Source organism: Orcinus orca, chromosome 15, assembly GCF_937001465.1.
Source record: "Orcinus orca chromosome 15, mOrcOrc1.1, whole genome shotgun sequence".
In the NCBI taxonomy this organism is placed as follows: domain Eukaryota; kingdom Metazoa; phylum Chordata; class Mammalia; order Artiodactyla; family Delphinidae; genus Orcinus; species Orcinus orca.
This window is the reverse complement of record NC_064573.1, coordinates 72,137,357-72,159,803: the sequence shown is the minus strand read 5'-3', so window position 1 is coordinate 72,159,803 and position 22,447 is coordinate 72,137,357. Positions and strand designations below refer to the sequence as shown.

General features: G+C 43.0%; 1 protein-coding gene across 4 annotated transcripts in view; it reads right to left on the bottom strand.

The window, feature by feature from the left end:
• Positions 1-22,447, bottom strand: part of UBE3B (ubiquitin protein ligase E3B) — a 57,416-nt gene that overhangs the window by 19,189 nt on the left and 15,780 nt on the right. For 3 of the 4 annotated variants that reach the window (XM_033408657.2, XM_033408655.2, XM_033408656.2), the window contains exons 12-18: positions 21,560-21,737; positions 20,965-21,128; positions 19,653-19,820; positions 5,335-5,506; positions 3,648-3,766; positions 2,897-3,011; positions 2,026-2,125 (exon numbers count right to left, since the gene is read on the bottom strand). In XM_033408657.2, the coding sequence (XP_033264548.2) occupies positions 2,026-2,125; positions 2,897-3,011; positions 3,648-3,766; positions 5,335-5,506; positions 19,653-19,820; positions 20,965-21,128; positions 21,560-21,737 (1,016 nt within the window). The remainder of the gene's footprint in view (positions 1-2,025; positions 2,126-2,896; positions 3,012-3,647; positions 3,767-5,334; positions 5,507-19,652; positions 19,821-20,964; positions 21,129-21,559; positions 21,738-22,447) is intronic. The other variant, XM_033408659.2, reaches the window with a different exon arrangement.

Sequence of the window (22,447 nt, the reverse complement as noted above, 5' to 3'; positions counted from 1 at the left end):
AACTTAATAAGTGTTTATGTCCTAAGAACTTAGTAGCTGTATTTAAAAAACACGCATAAATTGAAATTTAAAATATTTTAATTTCATATTTTTAAAACCCAGCTTAGCAAATAGGACATCATCAAGAAGAATGGAGCAGAATTTAACGCTGACGCTGTGAACTCAAGCAAGTACTTCACACGGTGCCCAACAGATTTCACTGTGTTTCCCTCAAAAAATTAAAATATCCTGTAGCAACCGGGGTGCTGCAGCGCACCGTTTGTTAACTGCAGACACACAGAGTGGAGATTCCAGAGCAGATGCTGTGGGGACGCTGTGGGCCAGGGCTGAAGTCAGACACCCAGGAACGGGGCGAGGAGCCGCACTTTAAGTCAGATTCCACCAACCTGGACTAGACCCACGAGGTGAAGGGCTGGAACCCACTTCAAATGAGGACTGGCTGGAGAAGGGAAGGGCACCACCCTTGGAAAACAGACCACCCAGAAAGCAAACCGCAGAAGATGACACCATCCACTTTTAGTGGCTGTTCAAGGACCAAAGGGTAGAAGTTACAGGGAAGTAGATTGTGTAAGACAAGGAAGGATGTTCCACCACTGGGAAGACAGAAGCCATGCAATGGCCTGCTTTGCAAAGCTGCGCATCCTCTATCTGAGGCAGGGGTAGGGATGCCGCTGAAGGCGCTCACGCATAGAGGGCGCGCGACTAAGTCATCTCCATGAGAGGCTTAGTTCTGTCTAAGCCTTCTGAGAGGCTCTGCTGTCAGGCGCAGTAAGAATTTAAACGGCCACATGTTTGTGAACCGCTGCTTGAGGGGAAGTAAAGAAGGGCAGCCACAAGTATGACATCAAGGTCAAGACAATACCAGAGAACAGTGAGGAGGACTAAGTAAGTCAGGAGAGAAAGGAAAGGGCACCTGTGGGTTCTAAGGAGCCTCCCCCCGAAGGAGCAGACATTTCTGGAGTGCTCACGACACACCAGGGACGCCCCTCATCTCCCGGGCGCCCCTGCCGCAGCACCTGGCCCTTCCCAAGGCTCTCACGCCCCGTGGCTCGGTATGCCACACACCCCGGTTTTCTTCCTTCCTCTGATCACTCCTCTCCCCGTGCAGGGCTCTGGCCTCCGTCCCCGGTCTGCTCACTCCCGCTGGCTCCCTGACCACCTCAGCCTCATGCATGAATGCACTGAGGAGGTCGCAAGCCGTCCGCATGTCGAGTCCACCTCCAGCCCCGTCCTCTCTCCTGCACTCCAGACCCTCGAGGAGCCGCAGACACGTCGCCTGCTCCCGGCTCTTCCCAGTCCCGCTCCTGCCTGTGCCCCCACCTCTGGGAATGGCCCTCTCGAGCAGCCAGGCCCCCAAGTCAGAAAGCTGAGCATGCTCTGAATTCCTCCTCTCCTTCCCCGGAGTGCCATCGTTCTTCAAGGCCTGGAGGTGCTACCTCCTTCAGAATCTCTTGATGTCATTGTCTTTCTACTCCCGTGGGCCCACCCGAGTTCAGGCCACTTGGCCATGACACCTGCCTCTCGCCAGTCCTTCAGGCGACGGCCAGAAGGAATTTTCTAAAGCAGAGTTCTGACCAGGTGCCTCCACAGCTAAAAACTCCGATGGCTCTGGACAAAATCCACGCTCCCACCCTTGGGTTACGAGGCCCTTCCTGCTCCAGCTTCTACGAACCTCCTCAGCTTCATTTCTTGACTCCACCCGGCTCTCCCTTGGCACCACATTCTCTCTCACCTTGGGCCCGCAAGCACAGTCCGACTACCTGTGGAGTCTTCTCCTGAGCCCCTGCCCTGGGTGCCCACGGCATCCATCCCCATAGCATCCACCCCACACTAGCCAAATGGACAGTTCACACTGTCTTCAATCTCTGCACCCCCAGCACCTGGCATAACAGCTGCAACAGCATAGGAGCCAGTCAGCATCTGCGTTTACTGAATGATCGTTTTTATTCATTTCTAATAATCGCGATAACAAAAATGGACAGTCAGGAACTTGGTGGGAGGACCCCAGTTCTGAGTGCAACTCACGTTTTTGTGAGGAATGACGTGCGGGATGTACTGCAGGATCAGCTGAGCCCGTTTTCTGTCCTTGTCAAGTTCCTGGAAGAGCACGCTAGGTTTGAGATCCCTTAAAAACAAAGACATGGATTTGGGATAAAGAACAAGAAAATCATCCTCTAGTGCAGGGCTGGCCAGCTACAGCCTATGGGTCAAATCCAGCCTGCCGCCCATTTTTGTAAATAAAATTTTAATGGAACAGTCATACCCATTCATTAGGTACTGTCTCTAGCTGCTTTCGCACTACAATGGCAGAGTTGAGGAGGTGCAACAGACACTGTCTGGTTTGCAAAGCCTGAAATATCTACTGTCTGGCCCTTTACAGAAAAAGTCTGCTAATCTCTATTCTAGTGCCACAACTTCAATAGTTACATAAGAGTTGATCTGTCATTGATTAAAAAAAGGCAGACATGATCTTATGTTTAGTTGTTGCAAGAGGATTTCCGTACCCAACCCCCCAACAAACCTAGCTGTGGTTTTTATCCCGCTAATTCTGCTCATAAAAACTGCCATTTAATGATCATAACCTGTTGCTTAGTTCAGCTGAAAGAACTTTTCTTTCCAGTTTGCGTGTGAAACATCTGCTCAATGCGAGCTCTGGCTGCCAACACTGAGCTCTAATCATCTTCAGCGTACTGTGTCCTAACAGAAGCAACTGCGAGGTGACCTGTCCTGACAGGTGCTTTATAGGGACATATGCAGATGAAAGGACAAGATGAAGAAGACGGACCAAGTCCTCTCTGCCCTAAAACATAAGTGCTGAGCATCAGGCCACAATGGTCCCAGCGGCAAGACAGAGCGACTCCAGCCTCCGTAAACCCCCTTCCCACCCCGAGCTCACTTGCGCAGCCAGTGGTCCTCGGGGGCGAAGCGCCGCCGGCAGTCCCGCTCGTAGAGCACCATCAGCCACCCGTGGACGGACTGGAACAGCTCCAAGGTCTCACCCTTGGCATTCTCTGTGGGGAAAACAACCAGGAGAGCCACAGTCTCGGAGCTGCTCAGAACTGGAGGGGACAGGAGGATAGCCCGAGTCTCCTCTCGTCAGCCCCGAGGCCCAGCAGTTCTTCGTCTCCCTCATGCTGAACGTTACATGGAATCAACAGGATTAAAAGGCTCCCTGGGTACATTCTAAGGGCCTGTGGGACCCGGGAATGTCTCAGACACAATCACTCGCGCTGCCTCCCACTTGTATGTCATACAAAGGACCTTTTAATCTAAGGGGTTTGGTGCTGATCGACTGGAAACACTTCAGGAGGTAGACTCTAACTTGAAGTGGGACCAGGCACGTGTTTTATCTTCATGAAAATCAACTCAAAGAATCAAAAGGAGTTTCAGGGCAAAATTAATCATGAATAATCCTTCACACACACATGTAAATCCTCAAGGATGCCTGGGAGAGTAAGACTTCCATAACCACACTACTATCTTAAGGGGTCATAAAGAGTGGAGAAATAAAACTTCTAACTATGTGAATAAATGTGCATTTTGAATTAACTTTGATGGACAACAAGGCTAAGAAGCAGCTGATGTTATAGACTCTAGACTTCCCATGTGTAGCAGCAATTAAACAACGGCTGACATCTTTACCTTACCTACGATTCCATCCCAGATCATCTTAAACACAAAGGAATTCAGAAAAGAGGAGATCGTGACCAGTTCTTCTAGTTTGAATGAAATCTGTTCTTCATAAACTTCAATGTCATCAAGGATCCTAAGTCAGACAGAAAATTATTCATAATTTCCCACTAAAAAGAAGGGGAAAAAAAAGATCTATTCCTCATACTAGACAAAATAATTTTAAGAAATAAGCTCTATCTGTTAGATAAAATTTACAGGTAAAAGGATATGATGGAAGGGTGGGTGGAGGTATAGATGAAGCAAGAGTGGCCATGAGTCAATAACTAACTAATGAAATTGGTGACAGGTACGTGAAGGTTCATTATACTATTCTTTCCACTTTCTATTTATTTGAAATCGTCTATAGTAAGAAGTTAAAAAATACAATTGAGAAAGGAAAGAAACGACACGTTCTGCTCTACCCTTTTCTTAGAATCTGACTGTGACACTGCTTATGAATTCATGTCTGAATTATTAAGGAATCTTGACTTAGAGTCTGTGTCTACTGAGGGAAGTTGTGGAATCTTATTCTGCATCTGTAACAGACACTAGGGGCACTGAGTAAGTGCTTGATAAGTATTTGAGGGTGAATGAATAAATGTCTGAAAGAATATATGAATAAATGAACCATAAGATGCAGCTCTATCTGAAAATCTCCTATAACTGCTCTATTCACTTTAGAGCCTGACTCACTCTTGGGTCACCCTTGACCAGGCAATTAAGGGGGTGTCACCAGCAGCCAAAGACCCCTGCTCTCCCCTCTACCTACTCACTGGGCCCTCCCTCCATGACTCATACCCAATCCGCCACCTACATACCCCTAATCCCCTCCTGCCAATCTCTCCCAGACCGAATATAACTTCCTGAGGTCCATTCTATCTTACAATTCTTCACCAACCTTTTGGGAAACAGTGGAATTAAAAGAATACCAAATACTCAAGTAGACACATAAGCTTAAAGAAAAGGAACTGAATGGGACTAACATTTGTTAATTTCTCACTGTGCCAGGCACTGTACTAGGTACTTGACATTCCTTTTCTCATTTACTCCCTATCAGATTGGTAATATTGTCTCCATTCCAGTGTTGAGGAAACTGAGGCTCAGAGAGGTTAAGCAACTTGCCCAGGGTCAGCTTGACAACAGTTGTAAGAATAACAGCCAACACATACTGACTGCTGCTGGTGCCTGGGACTATGCCTATCACTGATCTCTTCTGTACCTTCCCACACGGCTAAGAGGTAGGTGCTATGAACTCCTATCTATAGATGAGGAAACTGAGGCCCAGAGAGGTGGAGCCCCTTCCCCTCTGGACCAGGGTGTCTCAGTGAGTGGCTGAGCCAGGTTCTGCACACTGGCTCTGGAATTTTCCAATTAACTACCTAGCACAGTGAGTAAACAGCCGAGGTGTGATTTGAACCGAGCTCTAGAAGACCCCAAAGCCCACATAAGTGGTAATGACCCAGCTCTCCTGAAAGGATGGGAACTAACAACTGCTGAATCCCTACTAAGTGCCACCCACTTTGTAAATGTCTTGTCTAATTCTTCTAATGACAGGTCCAAATGCTTGCAGTAATCACATTAACAAATGCTTCCTTGCTGACACTGTAATTTGGTCTCTCCACATTCTAGGAAAGGAATTCAGCCCCACAGCAGTCAACCTACGTGATGAGGTGCCGGGAACAGTCACAGAACAGCATCAGCATGGCCAAGAGCTGCTTAGACTCTTCAGTGTCATTGTTGAGGCATTCCAAGAAGAGCTTTAACCCTCCGTGGGGCCCCAGTTCACAGATAAACGCCCAAAGTTTGGGCAGCAGGTCATCAAGGTAAGTGAGACCTGGAAAAGGATAGAGAAACCCAAGCTTCAGGTGGGGCTCCACCTGGTCCCTTATGTCTCCTCTCCTTCGGGAAAACAAAACACTTAAACCTATTAGTGACCATTTAATGCATGTTGAGAGAAAGAAGGTGCAATCACGAAGAATAACATCACCATGAGAACAACAATGATAATAGCAGGCTAATATTTAACGGGTGCTTGCTATGTGTCAGATACCATTCTAAATACTTCCTTTTCACCTTGGGAAACCCGATGTTATCACCATTTTAAGGGAGGACACTGATGCTCAGAGAGATTGAGTAACTGGCCCCAAATCACACAACCAGTAAGTGTCAGAGCCAAGAACAGAACCCAGATCTGCTGACTCAGTGATTATGTTTTAAATCAGGGATCAGCAATTTTCTTCTGGAAAGGGCCAGAGAGTCAGTATTTTTAGGTTTTCAGTCTGGACCAGTCTCTGTCACAACTACTCAATGTGCTACTATCACAGCATGAAAGCAGCCATAGACAATAGGTAAATAAATGCACATGGCTGTGTTCCCAACAAAACTTTAATTACAAAAGCAAGCGGTGAGCTGGACTTGGCCCATGGGCCATAGTTTGCCAACCCCTGCTTTAAACTATCTTGCAGGCTTATCCACATTTAGCAAAGCTTTCCTCTCATCTACTGCTATTATTCTATCTCTGTTAAAAATGCGAAAGCAGCGAATGACAATATGAGATACTCTGAAGAGTTACACAAAAAATTGACCCCGGGAGAAGCAGAGGGCTTCTCCATGGCTAGGCCTCAGGCACACAAGCTGCATCACTGTTCTCTATGAAGGCTTTTAATACGGCTATTGATCTAGAAAGTGTGGCTCTAAAGTTCCACTTGTCACTGAATGTACAGTAAGATGTGTTCCTCAAATTATTCCTCAGAAAAGGAGGAGTCACCTTATATTTGAGTCCTTATAATGCCTCTCACTTTACAGAGCACTTTGAATGGCTTAATTTTGAACAAAGATTTTGAACAAACTGTTTGGGGAAGATATATTAGCCTGGGGGCAGACTCAATCAATGCTACTTATGGATGTTTAGAGGGTGAACTGAAGGGACTGTAATGGAGGCAAAGAAATTTAACAACCATCTCATTATTATTCCTAAAGGTTTGACCTCACGTTTTCAAGGGTAAGGGGATGTGGTTACAAAATGCAGAAACCTCACAATTTAAAAATAAGTTAAAAAAAACAAAAACAAAAAACAGGGTGACTGAGAGGACCTTCAAGATGGCAGAGGCATAAGATGTGGAGATCACCTTCCTCCCCACAAATACATCAAAAATACATCTACATGTGGAACAACTCCTACAGAACACCTACTGAATGCTGGCAGAAGACCTCAGACTTCCCAAAAAGCAAGAAACTCCCCACGTACATGGCCATGTGGCTGACAGGGTCTTGGTGCTCTGGCCGGAGGTCAGGCCTGAGCCTCTGAGGTGGGAGAGCCAAGTTCAGGACATTGGACCACCAGAGACCTCCTGGCCCCATGTGATATCAATTGGCGAGAGCTCTCCCAGAGAACTCCGTCGCAATGGTAAGACCCAGCTCCACTCAATGGCCAGCAAACTCCAGGGCTGGACACCCCATACCAAACAACTAGCAAGATGGGAACAAAACCCCACCCATTAGCAGAGAGGCTGCCTAAAATCATACTAAGTTCACAAACACCCCAAAACACACCACCGGACACGGTTCTGCCCACCAGAAAGACAAGATCCAGCCTCATCCACCAGAACACAGGCACCAGGCCCTTCTACCAGGAAACCTACACAACCCACTGAACCAACCTCACCCACTGGGGGCAGACACCAAAAACAACAGGAACTACAAACCTGCAGCCTGTGAAAAGGAGACCCCAAACACAGTAAGTTAAGCAAAATGAGAAGACAGAGAAATATGCAGCAGATGAAGGAGCAAGGTAAAAACCCACCAGACCAAACATATGAAGAGGAAATAGGCAGTCTACCTGGAAAAGAATTCAGAGTACTGATAGTAAACATGACCCAAAATCTTGGAAATAGAATGGAGGAAATACAAGAAACGTTTAACAAGGACCCAGAAGAACTAAACAGCAAACAAACAATGATGAACAACACAATAAATGAAATTAAAAAGTCTCTAGAAGGAATCAATAGCAGAATGACTGAGGCACAACAGGTAAGTGACCTGGAAGATAAAATAGTGGAAATAACTATCACAGAGCAGAATAAAGAAAAAAGAATGAAAAGAATTGAGGACAGTCTCAGAGACCTCAGGGACAACATTAAATGCACCAACATCCGAATTATAGGGGTCCAAGAAGAAGAAGAGAAAAAGAAAGGGACTGAGAAAATATTTGTAGAGATTAGAGTTGAAAACTTCCCTAACATGGGAAAGGAAATAGCCACCCAAGTCCAAGAAGCACAGAGAGCCCCATACAGGATAAATCCAAGGAGAAACATGCCAAGACACATATTAATCAAACTATCAAAAATTAAATACAAAGAAAAAGAAAAAAGCAGCAAGGGAAAAGCAACAAATAACATACAGGGGATCTCCATAAGGTTAACAGCTGATCTTTCAGCAGAAATTCTGCAAGCCAGAAGGGAGTGGCAGGACATATTTAAAGTGATGAAAGGGAAAATCTATAACCAAGATTACTCTACCCAGCAAGGATCTCATTCAGATTCGACGGAGAAATTAAAACCTTCACACACAAGCAAAAAAGCTAAGAGAATTCAGCACCACCAAACCAGCTTTACAACAAATGCTAAAGGAACTTCTCTAGGCAGGAAACACAGAAAAGGAAAACACCTACAATAACAAACCCCAAACAATTAAGAAAATGGTAACAGGAACATACATATTGATAATTACCTTAAATGTAAATGGATTAAATGCTCCAACCAAAAGACACAGACTAGCTGAATGGATAGAAAAACAAGACCCGTATATATGCTGTCTACAAGAGACCCACTTCAGACCTAGGGACACATACAGACTGAAAGTGAGGGGATGGAAAAAGATATTCCATGCAAATGGAAATCAAAAAAAAGCTGGAGTAGCAATTCTCACATCAGACAAAACAGACTTTAAAATAAAGACTATTACAAGAGACAAAGAAGGACACTACGTAATGATCAAGGGATCAATCCAAGAAGATGTAACAATTATAAATATATATGCACCCAACATAGGAGCACCTCAATACATAAGGCAACTGCTAACAGCCATAAAAGGGGAAACTGACAATAACACAATAATAGTAGGGGACTTTAACACCCCACTTTCACCAATGGACAGATCATCCACAATGAAAATAAATAAGGAAACACAAGCTTTAAATGATACATTAAACAAGATGGACTTAATTGATATTTATAGGACATTCCATCCAAAAAGAACAGAATACACTTTCTTCTCAAGTGCTCATGGAACATTCTCCGGGATAGACTGTATCCCGGGTCACAAATCAAGCCTTGGTAAATTTAAGAAAACTGAAATCGTATCAAGTATCTTTTCCAACCACAACGCTATGAGACTAGATACTAATTACAGGAATAAAACTGTAAAAAATACAAACACATAGAGGCTAAACAATACGCTACTATGTAACCAAGAGATCACCGAAGAAATCAAAAAGGAAATTAAAAAAATACCAGAAACAAATGACAATGAAAATACGATGGCTCAAAACCTATGGGATGGAGTAAAAGCAGTTCTAAGAGGGAAATTAACAGCAATACAATCATACCTCAAGAAACAAGAAAAATCTCAAATTAACAACCTAAACTTACACCTAAAGCAATAGAGAAGAAGAACAAAAACCCCCCAAAGTTAGCACAAGGAAAGAAATCATAAAGATCAGATCAGATATAAGTGAAAAAGAAATGAAAGAAATGATAGCAAAGATCATAAAACTAAAAGCTGGTTCTTTGAGAAGATAAACAAAATTGAATAACCATTAGCCAGACTCATCAAGAAAAAAAGGGAGAGGACTCAAATCAACAGTATTAGAAATGAAAAAAGAGAAATAACAACTGACATTGCAGAAATACAAAGGATCATGAGAGATTACTACAAGCAACTGTATGCCCATAAAATGGACAACCTGGAAGAAATGGACAAATTCTTAGAAAAGCACAACCTTCCGAGACTGAACCAGGAAGAAATAGAAAACATAAACAGACCAATCACAAGCACTGAAATTTAAACTGTGATTAAAAATATTCCATAAAGATGTTAAAAAAAAAAAAAATTCCAACAAGGGGCTTCCCTGGTGGCACAGTGGTTGACAGTCCGTCTGCCGATGCAGGGGACATGGGTTCATGCCCCGGTCCGGGAAGATCCCACATGCCGTGGAGCGGCTGGGCCCGTGAGCCATGGCCGCTGAGCCTGCACGTCCGGAGCCTGTGCTCTGCAACGGGAGAGGCCACAACAGTGGGAGGCCCATGTACCGCAAAAAAAAATAAAATAAAATTCCAACAAACAAAAGCCCAGGACCAGATGGATTCACAGGCGAATTCTATCAAATATTTAGAGAACAGCTAACACCTATCCTTCTCAAACTCTTCCAAAATATAGCAGAGGGAGGAACACTCCCAAACTCATTCTATGAGGCCACTATCACCCTGATACCAAAATCAGACAAAGATGTCACAAAAAAAGAAAACTACAGGCCAATCACTGATGAAAGATGCAAAAATCCTCAACAAAATACTAGCAAACAGAATCCAGCAGCACATTAAAAGGATCATACACCATGATCGAGTGGGGTTTATCCCAGGAACGCAAGGATTCTTCAGTATACTCAGATCAATCAATGTGATACACCATATTAACAAACTGAAGGATAAACAAAGATAAGATCATCTCGGGCTTCCCTGGTGGTGCAGTGGTTGAGAGTCCGCATGCTGATGCAGGGGACACAGGTTCGTGCCCCGGTCTGGGAAGATCCCACATGCTGCAGAGCGGCTGGGCCCGTGAGCCATGGCCGCTGAGCCTGCGTGTCCGGAGCCTGTGCTCCACAACGGGAGAGGCCACAACAGTGAGAGGCCCACGTACCACAAAAAAAAAAAAAAAAAAAAGATATGATCATCTCAACAGATGCAGAAAAAGCTTTTGACAAAATTCAACACCCATTTATGATAAAAACTCTCCAGAAAGCAGGCATAGAGGGAACTTACCTCAACATAATAAAGGCCATATATGACAAATCCACAGCCAACATTGTCCTCAATGGTGAAAAACTGAAACCATTTCCACTAAGATCAGGAACAAAATAAGGTTGCCCACTCTTACCACTATTATTTAACAAAATTTTGGAAGTTTTAACCACAGCAATCAGAGAAGAAAAAGAAATAAGAGGAATCCAAATCAGAAAAGAAGTAAAACTGTCACTGTTTGCAGATGACATGATACTATACATAGAGAATCCTAAAGATGCTACCAGAAAACTATTAGAGCTAATCAATGAATTTGGTAAAGCTGTAGGATACAAAATCAATGCACAGAAATCACTTGCATTCCTATTCACTAATGATGAAAAATCTGAAAGAGAAATTAAGGAAACAGTCCCATTTACCATTGCAACAAAAAGAATAAAATACCTAAGAATAAAACTACCTAAGGAGACAAAAGACCTGTATGCAGAAGACTGTAAGACACTGATGAAAGAAATTAAAAATGATACAAACAGATGGAGAGATATGCCATGTTCCTGGATTGGAAGAATCAACGTTGTGAAATGACTATACTACCCAAAGCAATCTACAGATTCAATGCAATCCCTATCAAACTACCAATGGCATTTTTCACAGAACTAGAAGAAAAATTTCACAATTTGTATGGAAACACAAATGACCCTGAATAGCCAAAGCAATCTTGAGAAAGAAAAGCAGAGCTGGAGGAATCAGGCTCCCAGACTTCAGACTATACTACAAAGCTACAGTAATCAAGACAGTATGGTACTGGTACAAAAACAGAACTATATATCAATGGAACAGGATAGAAAGCCCAGAGATAAACCCATGCACCTATGGTCACCTTATCTGTGATAAAGGAGGCAAGAATATACAATGGAGAAAAGACAGCCTCTTCAATAAGTTGTGCTGGGAAAACTGGACAGCTACATGTAAAAGAATGAAATTAGAACACTCCCTAACACCATACACAAAAACAAACTGAAAATGGATTAAAGACCTAAATGTAAGGCCAGACACTATAAAACTCTTAGAGGAAAACATAGGCAGAACACTCCATGACATAAATCATAGCAAGATCCTTTTTGACCCACCTCCCAAAGAAATGGAAATAAAAACAAAAATAAACAAATGGGACCTAATGAAACTTAAAAGCTTTTGAACATCAAAGGAAACCATAAACAAGATGAAAAGACAACCCTCAGAATGCGAGAAAATATTTGCAAATGAAGCAACTGACAAAGGATAAATCTCCAAAATATACAAGCAGCTCACGCAGCTCAATAACAGAAAAACAAACAATCCAATCCAAAAATGGGCAGAAGACCTAAATAGACATTTCTCCAAAGAAGATATACAGATTGCCAACAAACACATGAAAGGATGCTTAACATCACTAATCATTAGAGAAACGCAAATCAAAACTACAATGAGGTATCACCTCACACCAGTCAGAATGGCCATCGTCAAAAAATCTACAAACAATAAATGCTGGAGAGGGCGTGGAGAAAAGGGAACGCTCTTGCACTGTTGGTGGGAATGTAAATTGATACACCCATTATGGAGAACAGTATGGAAATTCCTTAAAAAACTAAAAATAGGACTACCATATGACCCAGCAATCCCACTACTGGGCATGTACCCTGAGAAAACCACAATTCAAAAGTGTCATGTACCACAACGTTCACTGCAGCACTATTTACAATAGCCAGGACATGGAAGCAACCTAAATGTCCATCGACAGATGAATGGATAAAGAAGATATCCATTCTTCTTTATATATGTGGCACATATATACAACGCAATATTACTTAGCCGTAAAAAGAAACGAAATTGAGTTATCTGTAGTGGGGGGGATGGACCTAGAGTCTGTCATATGGAGTGAAGTAAGTCAGAAAGAAAAAAACAAATACCGTATGCTAATATATATACATGGAATCTAAAGGGAAAAAATGGTTCTGAAGAACCCAGGGGCAGGACAGGAATAAAGATGCAGATGTAGAGAATGGACCTGAGGACACGGGGAGGGGGAAGGGTAAGTTGAGACAAAGTGAGACAGTGGCACTGACATATATACACTACCAAATGTAAAGCAGATAGGTAGTGGGAAGCAGCTGCATAGCACAGGGAGATCAGCTCAGTGCTTTGTGTCCACATAGAGGGATGGGATAGAGAGGGTAGGAGGGAGACGCAAGAGGGCGGGGATATGGGGATATATGTATACATATAGCTGATTCACTTTGTTATACAGCAGCAACTAACACAACAATGTAAAGCAATTATACCCCAATAAAGATGTTTAAAAAAAAAACAGGTGACTAAATAGCCAATAGGTCAAGTAAGAAATCAAAAGAGAAATTAAAAAAATACCTTGAGACAAGTGAAAATGGAAATAAAACATTTCAACATTTATGGCATGCAGCAAAGTGGTTCTAAGAGGGAAGTTCATAGTGATTCATGCCTACCTCAAGAAACGACAAAAATCTCAAACAATCTAATTTTTCACCTTAAGGAACTAGAAAAAGAATAAATGAAGCCCAAAGTTAGTAGAAAGAAGTAAATAACAAAGATCAGAGGAGAAATAAATGAAATAGAGACTGAAAAGGCAACCAAAAAGATCAATGAAATTAAGAGCTGGTGCGTCTGGAGCCTGTGCTCCGCAACAAGAGAGGCCGCGATAGTGAGAGGCCCGCGCACCGCGATGAAGAGTGGCCCCCGCTTGCCACAACTAGAGAAAGCTCTCGCACAGAAACGAAGACCTAACACAGCAAAAATAAATAAATAAATTACTAAACTCCTACCCCAAACATCTTCTTTAAAAAAAAAAATTAAGAGCTGGTTCTTTGAAATAAAGTTGACAAATCTTTAGCTAGACTCACCAAAAAAAAAAAAAAAAAAAAAAGAGGCTCAAATAAAATCAGAAATGAAAGAAGAGACAACTGATTGAAAAAATACAAAATATCGGGCTTCCCTGGTGGCACAGTGGTTGAGAGTCCGCCTGCTGATGCAGGGGATGCAGGTTCGTGCCCCGGTCCGGGAAGATCCCACATGCCGCGGAGCGGCTGGGCCCGTGAGCCATGGCCTGCTGGGCCTGCGCATCTGGAGCCTGTGCTCCACAGCGGGAGAGGCCACAACAGTGAGAGGCCCATGTACCGCAAAAAAAAAAAAAAAAAAAAAATACAAAATATCCTAAGAGACTATTATGAACAATTATATGCCAACAAACTGGAGAACCTAGAAGAAATGGATAAATTCCTAGAAACATACAATCTTCTAAGACTGAATCATGAAGAAACAAATTCTAAATAGACCTATTACTAGTAAGAAAACTGAATCAAAAACCTCTCAACAAATAGAAGTCCAGGACCAGATGACCCCAATGATAAATTCTACCAAACATTCAAAGAAGAATTAATACCCATCCTTCTCAAACTCTTCCAAAAAATTGAAGAGGAGGGAATGCCTCCAAACCCATTTTCCAAAGCCAGAATTACCCTGATATCAAAACCAGACAGACACAACACAAAAAAGAAAATTACAGGCTCTGATGAACATAGATGCAAAAATCCTCAACAAAATATTAGCAAACCGAATTTGACAAGATATTAAAAAGATAATACACCATGATCAAATGGGATTTATTCCAGGAATGCAAGGATGGTTCTGTATCTGCAAATCAATCAATGTGATACATAATATTAACAAAATGAAAGATAAAAATCACACGATCATCTCAATATATGCAGGAAAAACATCTGAAAAAATTCAACATCCATTTACGATACAAAAACTCTCAACAAAGTGGGTACAGAGGGGATGTACTTCAACATAATAAAGGCCATATATGAAAAGCCCACAGCTAACATCATTGTGAAAAGCTGAAAGCTTTTCCTTTAAGGTCAGGAACAAAACAAGGAGGCCCACTCTCACCACTTTTATTCAACATGGTACTGGATGTCCTAGCCAGAACTAGGCAAGAAAAAATAAGTAAATAAAAGGTATCCCAGTTGGAAAGGAAGAAGTAAGATTCACTATTTGAGACGATGTGATATTATATATAGAAAACCGTAAAGGTTTCATTAAAAAAACTGTTAGAATAAATTAATTCAGTAGAATTGCAGGATACAAAATCAATATACAAAAATTCGCTGCTATCAGAAATGAACTATCAGAAATAGAAATTACAAAAGCAATCCCATTTACAACTGCAACAAAAAGAATAAAATATCTAGAATAAATTTAACCAAGGAGTTTTGAAAGACCTGTACACTGAAAACTATACGACACTGATAAGGGACTTCCGTGGTGGCGGAGTGGTTAAGAATCCGCCTGCCAACGCAGGGGACACGGGCTTGAGCCCTGCTCCAGGAAGATCCCACATGCCGCGGAGCAACTAAGCCCATGTGCCACGACTCCTGGGCCTGCACTCTAGGGCCCGCAAGCCACAACTACTGAGCCCACGTGCCACAACTACTGAAGCCCGTGTGCTTAGAGAAGCCACCACAATGAGAAACCCGCACACCACAATAAAGAGTAGCCTCCACTTGCCTCAGTTAGAGAAAGCCCGCGCGCAGCAACGAAGACCCAATGCAGTGAAAAATAAAAAAATAAATAAATAAATAAAATAAAATTAAAGACAGTGATAAAATAAATCAAAGAAGACACAAATAAATGGAAAGTTATTTCATGCTCATGGACTGGAAGAATTAATATTATTAAAATGTCCATACTACTCTAAGCAATCTATAGATTCAATGCAATCCCTATCAAAATTCCAATGGCATTTTTCAGAGAAATAGAATCAAAATTTGTATGGAATCAAAAAAGACCCTGAATGGAAAGCAATCTGGAGACAGAAGAACAAAGCTGGAGGCATCGCGCACCCTGATTTCAAACTATATTACAAAGATACACTAATCAAAACAGTATGGTACTGGCATAAAAACACACAGATGAATGGAACTGAATAGAGAGCCCAGAAATGAACCCACACATATATGGTCAATTAATTTACAACAAAAGAGGCAAGAATTTACAATGGGGAAAGAACAGTCTCTTCGATAAATGGTATTGGGAAACTGGAACAGCCACAGGCAAAAGAATGAAACTAGACTACTACCTTACACCATATATAAAAATAAACTCAAAATGGAGTAAAGAATTGAATGTAAGATCTGAAACCATGAAACTCCTAAAAGAAATCACAGGCAGTAAGCTCTTTGACAAGGGTCTTGGAAATGATTTTTTTGGACCTGACTCCAAAAGCAAAGTCAACAAAAATAAAAATCAGCAAGTGGGACTACAACAAACTAAAAAGCTTCTGCAGAGCAAAAGAAACCATCAACAAAATGAAAAGGCAACCTATGGAATGGAAGAAAATATTTGCAAATCATATACCTGATAAGGGGTTAATATCCAAAATATATAAAGAACTCATGCAACTCAACAAAAAAACAAGTAATCTGTTTAAAAAATGGTTAGAGGATCTGAATACATTTTTCCAGAGATGACATACAAATGACCAACAGGCACATGTAAAGGTGCTCAACATCACTAACCATCTGGGAAATGCAAATCAAAACCACAATGATAGGGCTTCCCTGGTGGCGCAGTGGTTGAGAGTCCGCCTGCTGATGCAGGGGACACGGGTTCATGCCCTGGTCCGGGAAGGTCCCACATGCCGTGGAACGGCTGGGCCCGTGAGCCATGGCCGCTGAGCCTGCACGTCTGGAGCCTGTGCTCTGCAATGGGAGAGGCCACGACAGTGAGTGGCCTGCGTACCGCAAAAAAAAATAAAAATTAAAAAAAAAACCAAAAAAAACCCCACAATGATATATCACCTCACACCTGTTAGAATGGCTATTACCAAAAAGACAAGAAATAACTAGTGTTGGTGAGGATGTGGAGAAAAGGGAACCCTTGTGCACTGTTGCTGGAAATGTAAACTGGTGCAGCCACTATGGAAAACAGTATGGAGATTCCTCAAAAAAACTGAAAATAGAACTACCATATGATTCCACAATTGCATTTCTGGGTATTCATCTGAGGAAAACAGAAACACTAATTTGAAAAGATGTATGTACCCCCTTGTTCACAGCAGCATTATTTACAATATCCAAGATAAAGGAAACAACCCAAGTGTCCACCAATGGACAAATGGATAAAGAGATGTGGTGTGTATGTGTGCGCACGCGTGCGCGCACACACACACACAGGAATACTATTCAGCCATAAAAGAGAATGGTATCTTGTCATTTGTGACAACACAGATGGACCTTGAGGTCATTATACTAACTGAAATAAGTCAGAGAAAGACAAATACCATACAATTTCACTTATATGCAGAAACTAAAAAACAAAGAAAAAATCCCAAGCTCATAGATACAGAGAACAGATTGGTGTACCTATGGTTGCTGGGGCAGGGGGTTGGCGGTAGGGGAAAGGTAAGCAAAATGGGTGGAGGGGATCAAAGAGGACAAACTTCAAGTTATAAAATAGATAAATCATGGGGATGTAAAGTACAGCATGGTGACTATAGTTAATAACATATACTGCATTTCTGAAAGTTGCTAAGAGGGTAGATCTTAAAAGTCTTTAACACAAGAAAAAAAAGAAAAAATTTAACAATGTATGGTGATGGATGTTAACTAGCCTTACTGTGCAATGTGTACAAATATCAAATCATGTTGTACACCTGAAACTAAGATAATGTTACATGTCAACTATACCTCAATTAAAAAAAATGGAGTAAGAAGTTACAATGCAGAGATCACAGGTATACTTCTACAGGACAAATATACTCATTTACAGCATGATATACCAATTCAATGAGGGCTGCATCCTGAGCAATTTAGACAGAAATGAAGATGCCATGCTCTGGAGAGCCAGGTCAGAGGAGCAGCACGTGGCTCCAGGACCAACACACGTATGTGAGGAGCACGAACAAAGACATTTTGTAAATTGTGAGAGCAGAAAAACAGCAGTATTTTTAAAACAAGTATGTTATTTTCTATAATCTAGTTTGTGTATAGTTTTGTGTATAGCCAAGCTAATAGAATGAATATTATACATATACTTTAGACTAGCTCATCTTCCTTTTTAAAATCATGTATTTTTTTTCCGTCTTTTTTTTTTTGGCCACGCAGCGCAGCTTGTGGGATCATAGTTCCCCGACCAGGGATTGAACCCGGGCCCTGGCAATGAAAGAGCTGAGTCCTAACCACTGTACCGCCAGGGAATTCCCTAAAATCATATACTTTCAAATTGGCCAAAAAACTTCTTTTTCAATTCTCTCATTGGGACAATGGGAGACGCTTAATGTGGTTATCTTATAAAGGTGGACACAGGCTATTACCTCAAAATCATCTCACTCAGTATGCTTCCCAGACCTTCCCACTGTGCTGGGGTGCCAGCTCATCTGGGCCCCTTCTCCTTCTGCACTCTCCTTAGGGAAATGGCCCTCAGGCCCAGGCCTTTCACCCCACCCCTTTGCTCAAGCCTCCACACAGTACACAGTATGCTGGCTTGGCATCTCTGCTGCAGGTCCAGCAGGTACCTTACACTCATCACAGCCAGACAGAACTCTCGATGGCCCACAATCCCCCCTCCACCTCCTGCTCCCCCACATCCCTTAGCTCAGCAAATGGCCCCACCATCCACACAGTTGCTTGGGCCAGAAATCTGGCAACATCTTTGAAACTTATAGTCCTCACTCCCCCAAATCCAATCTACTAGTAAGACCTGTAAACTCCACTCCTGGAGTGGACTGTAAATCCTCCGGCTTCCATCTCCATCAGCCCAGTGGTTCTGAACCAAGGATGATTTTGCACACCGCCCCACCCCAGGGGGCATTTGACAATGTTTGGAGACATGTACGGTTGTCAAAAGTGGGAGAGAGGTGCTACTGGAATTTATGGGTAGGGGTCAGGGGCTGCTAAACATCCGACAATGGATAGGATGCTCTCCACAACAACAAATTATCTGGCCCCAAATGTCAACAGTGCTAAGGCTGAGAAACCCTGCCCTAGTCCAAGTCAACAATGTCTCATTATTTTCATTGTCACAGTGTCCTTCATTATATTAAATATACTTTCCTCTGACTTATCATTGGTCTCCTCACTACTGCAATGTAATCCTCTTGGGAACACAGACCTTGGCTGTCTTATTCCCCTCTGCATCCTCAGTGCCTGGCACACATAGGTGCTCTATAAATATCTGAAGATGAGTAAGTAAGTGTGAAAGACAGAAGTAGCAGCACTTTGATTTAAAAAACGTAAAATGTAACAGAGAAGTTCTTAACCCTTTATGCAGTCAACAGCTTCAAGGTTTATAGACGTTTTGTCCTCATAACACCCATCATACTAACAACTCCTGTGCTGCTCACAGTGGGGACTTTCTTCCTTGCTCAGCTAAAAAGGAAAATGTCGGGCATATCCATGCAATGAGATCTTACACAACCAATAAAAATGAGGTTTTTAAAGAATTCTGACATGATAAAATGCTTATAATGTGATTAATGGAAAGGAAAAAATAAAACTATGCATTTCAATCTAAATATATATTTATGTAACACACTCAGGATCAGGTGGTTATCTATGGACTGTAGGATTAAGAGTGGTTTAAGTTTTCTTTTTTCTGCTTCCTTGTCTTTTCTAGTTTTCTATTCATAAAAAAAATGTTAACTTTTAAAAAAGCAAGTTGCACTTCATAATGAAAATAAAAGCCAGGTCACAGGAACAAGCTAGAAGTGCTAGGACTGCAATGACCTTAAGCTATTTAACTGAAGAGAATCAAGTTCTAAGAATAGCTCAAAAATACCCTTCTTCAGAATCTGTTTTCTGAGTCAAGGAAGCCAGGAGAGAATCAACTTCTAAGAAAACTTGTCTGGCAAATGTGAGAGATGGCGGAGACCACCTCAGGACTCCAGACCTGTGAGTATCTGCAGCCGGATCTGGGTTAGAGTCGTCAGTGAGGTCTGGTAGAGGACGCAGATGTTGCAAACCTTCTGTACCTCCGCAGAATCAACACGTTTACCCCCAACAGGCCTGAGAATATTCCGAACTGACGCCGACTTCTGAAATGCACGCTTCAGGAGAGCTGGCGTGGAGAGAAGGAGGAACGTGTGAGCAGAAGTTCAGCCATCTGCCAAACTCCACCCCATAAAGGGAAGAGCGCTTCAGTAAAGCTCCTAATTTCCAGCCAGAGCCAGACAGTGAGGCTGCAGCTTTGATTCAAATCATCTCTTTTGGGTAAATCAGAAAAGCAGTAACAAAAGGTCTGTAGACAGAACACAAAGACCTCTTTAGAACAGCACAAGATCTGTCAGAACAAGCCAAACATATTTGATTCTTACTGTGGATTCTTTTACTGTAACCACTTAACTTCAGAACCCACAAAGGTGAAACTTCCAAGGACTGAATTATGGGAAGAGGGGCAAAGGTGGGGGGCCTGGCTAATTCCCAATGTTCTGTGCTTTCAGAGGGAAGTAGGAGCATCAGCCTCCAGTACTCATTATCAGTTTGGGGTTGTACTCTCGTTTTACACCTTCACATCTATATCCTGCTGAAGTTACACTGAGCCCATGCTCACTGACAGCTACAAGATGGAGCTTTGTGACACACTGGGTGGCAGAAGAAAAGCCACACCGCACCTGGCAATCTGCCATAGGCAAGTAACTGCACTGAATTGTGTGTTAACAGCATTGCCTTACTTTTATCAGAGTGCGCAGTAAGAAACCTTTCCAAGGAACCCATTAGTGACCCTGCAACGGGGATGCCGCTGAGGTGGCAGCCTGGTCAGTGACCACCTACCACCTGTATAAGCAGCTCCACAGGGGAGATTTATTTTATGATTAGGAACTCAGAAAAGCTCTACTTCCCCTAAGAAATAGATCTTCCTCCTTCTTCCTACTAATGAGAAGTAATAAAGGGTCCACAAATCCCTTTTCATTTTTGGCCACTGGAAATTCAGAGCCAAATGGCAGTTCAGAGATAAGCATGGCAGCCCTCATGGATCATCTGTGGACGTTCTCTACAAACAACCTTGATTTTGTTCACATAGTTACATTTCCCTAGTCCTTGTTTACTATCCCTAAGGACTTCCAGTCACTATTTTGCTAAATGTGAACTTGATTTAAGCCGTCTCAAAATCTTCAGGGGAGAAGTCAGAGGTCACATGACAGAGGGGAGCAGGTACACAGGGCCAGGCAGGCACTGCACTTCGGGGAAGGAGAGCCACTCACTCTTCACAGGAAGCACATTCTGTGGGGACGCTGGCGGCACGTGGACCGGCTCCTGGTTCTCCAGCAGCTTCTTGCTCAGGATGTCACTGAAGAAGATCCGGATCAGAGGCACCCCCCACAGGAACTGCAGCTGTCTGGTGACCAAGGGCATGGACTCGTTAAGGCTAGGAGAGAGCAGGAGAGCGGGCACGTCAGTTCCACCTGCTGGATGGCCACGCGGAAGGGTAGCTGGGGACTGCCACTCAGCATGGCAAGTAAGATGCTATAAGAGAAGTGGGATCCACAAATTGCCGCTGAGGCCTGGATGCAGAAGGCACCAAGCTCTTTCTTGGCTCTCTCGCTCCACACAGACTTCCTGTGCTGCCAGCAGCATTGTTGCTCCCCCCAGGCCCCACGTGTCACAGTCACATCCCAGACACCCTCTATCTGTTCTTCATCCTAATTCCATTCTGTTTACCACCCAGTCGACAAAAGCTTCCTGATGCCTACGTAGCTGGCTTGCAGGCCTGGCCCACAAATCTCGATGGAAAGGGGGAAGTGGTGGAAGAGAGGCAGGCAGAGACAAGGAAGACGGCGATCTGCCTCCAGAACTCACCCATAGTCCACGGATTGGGAGAACCAGCCAAGGACAGGGTGCCAGTGGGTCAGGTTGGATTTCTTCTGGGACACGTACTTCTGACAGTAGCAGAGCATTTGGGTGAGCAAACTCACAAATCCATCTGTCTCCTCCTCTAACACCCTGGGGCTGAGGGAGCCCAAGTGCAGGAGGTTGCCTACAAAGAGAGAAGGCTGAGTGCGGTAGGCCCGGACAGACACGCTTCCTCACCTCCCAGCCCTGCTCTCTGCCTGGGGCTCATGCATCCATGTCTACGTGCAGGAAGAAATTCCACGTAGAGAGGAACCCATCAGTGCTGGGGCTGCAGTGCTGTGCAGGGCTTAGAAACAGGCAGACCTGGCCTCAAATCCTGGCTCTGCCAGAGGCGAGCTAGGTGACCCTCAACCTACTTCTTGAGTCTGTTTGCTCATCTGTAAGACTGGAGTGATGACCCCCACTCTTGATGTGAGGACTATATGAGGTAACGTGTAAAATGTCAGGTACACAGATTTTTAAGTTAGTATAACATTTTCTTACACCAAGATTCTAAAACCAAGGGTCAACACAAGAAATGACCTCCTGAAGAATAGCTGAAAAGTCCTGGAAAATCACTGTTATTCAGTGTTCACTGAATTTATTTAATGTTTTCTGTGAGGACTCTTACCATCGACTCCCTTAAAATGTAGCCCCAATAACCTTTTTCTATGTAACATAAATTTCCTCTACTTAGGCAACGAGAGTTGTGTACCTCTGCTGTTTCAAATGCTTCTCTATCCCCAAACCCTTTTCTCATCTAAATGAAAACACTGTAAAACAGACATTGTAGACCCTACTCTGATCTAAGCCCCACCAAACTGTGCTCTCTTCTCTCTTGAGATGAGAATTATC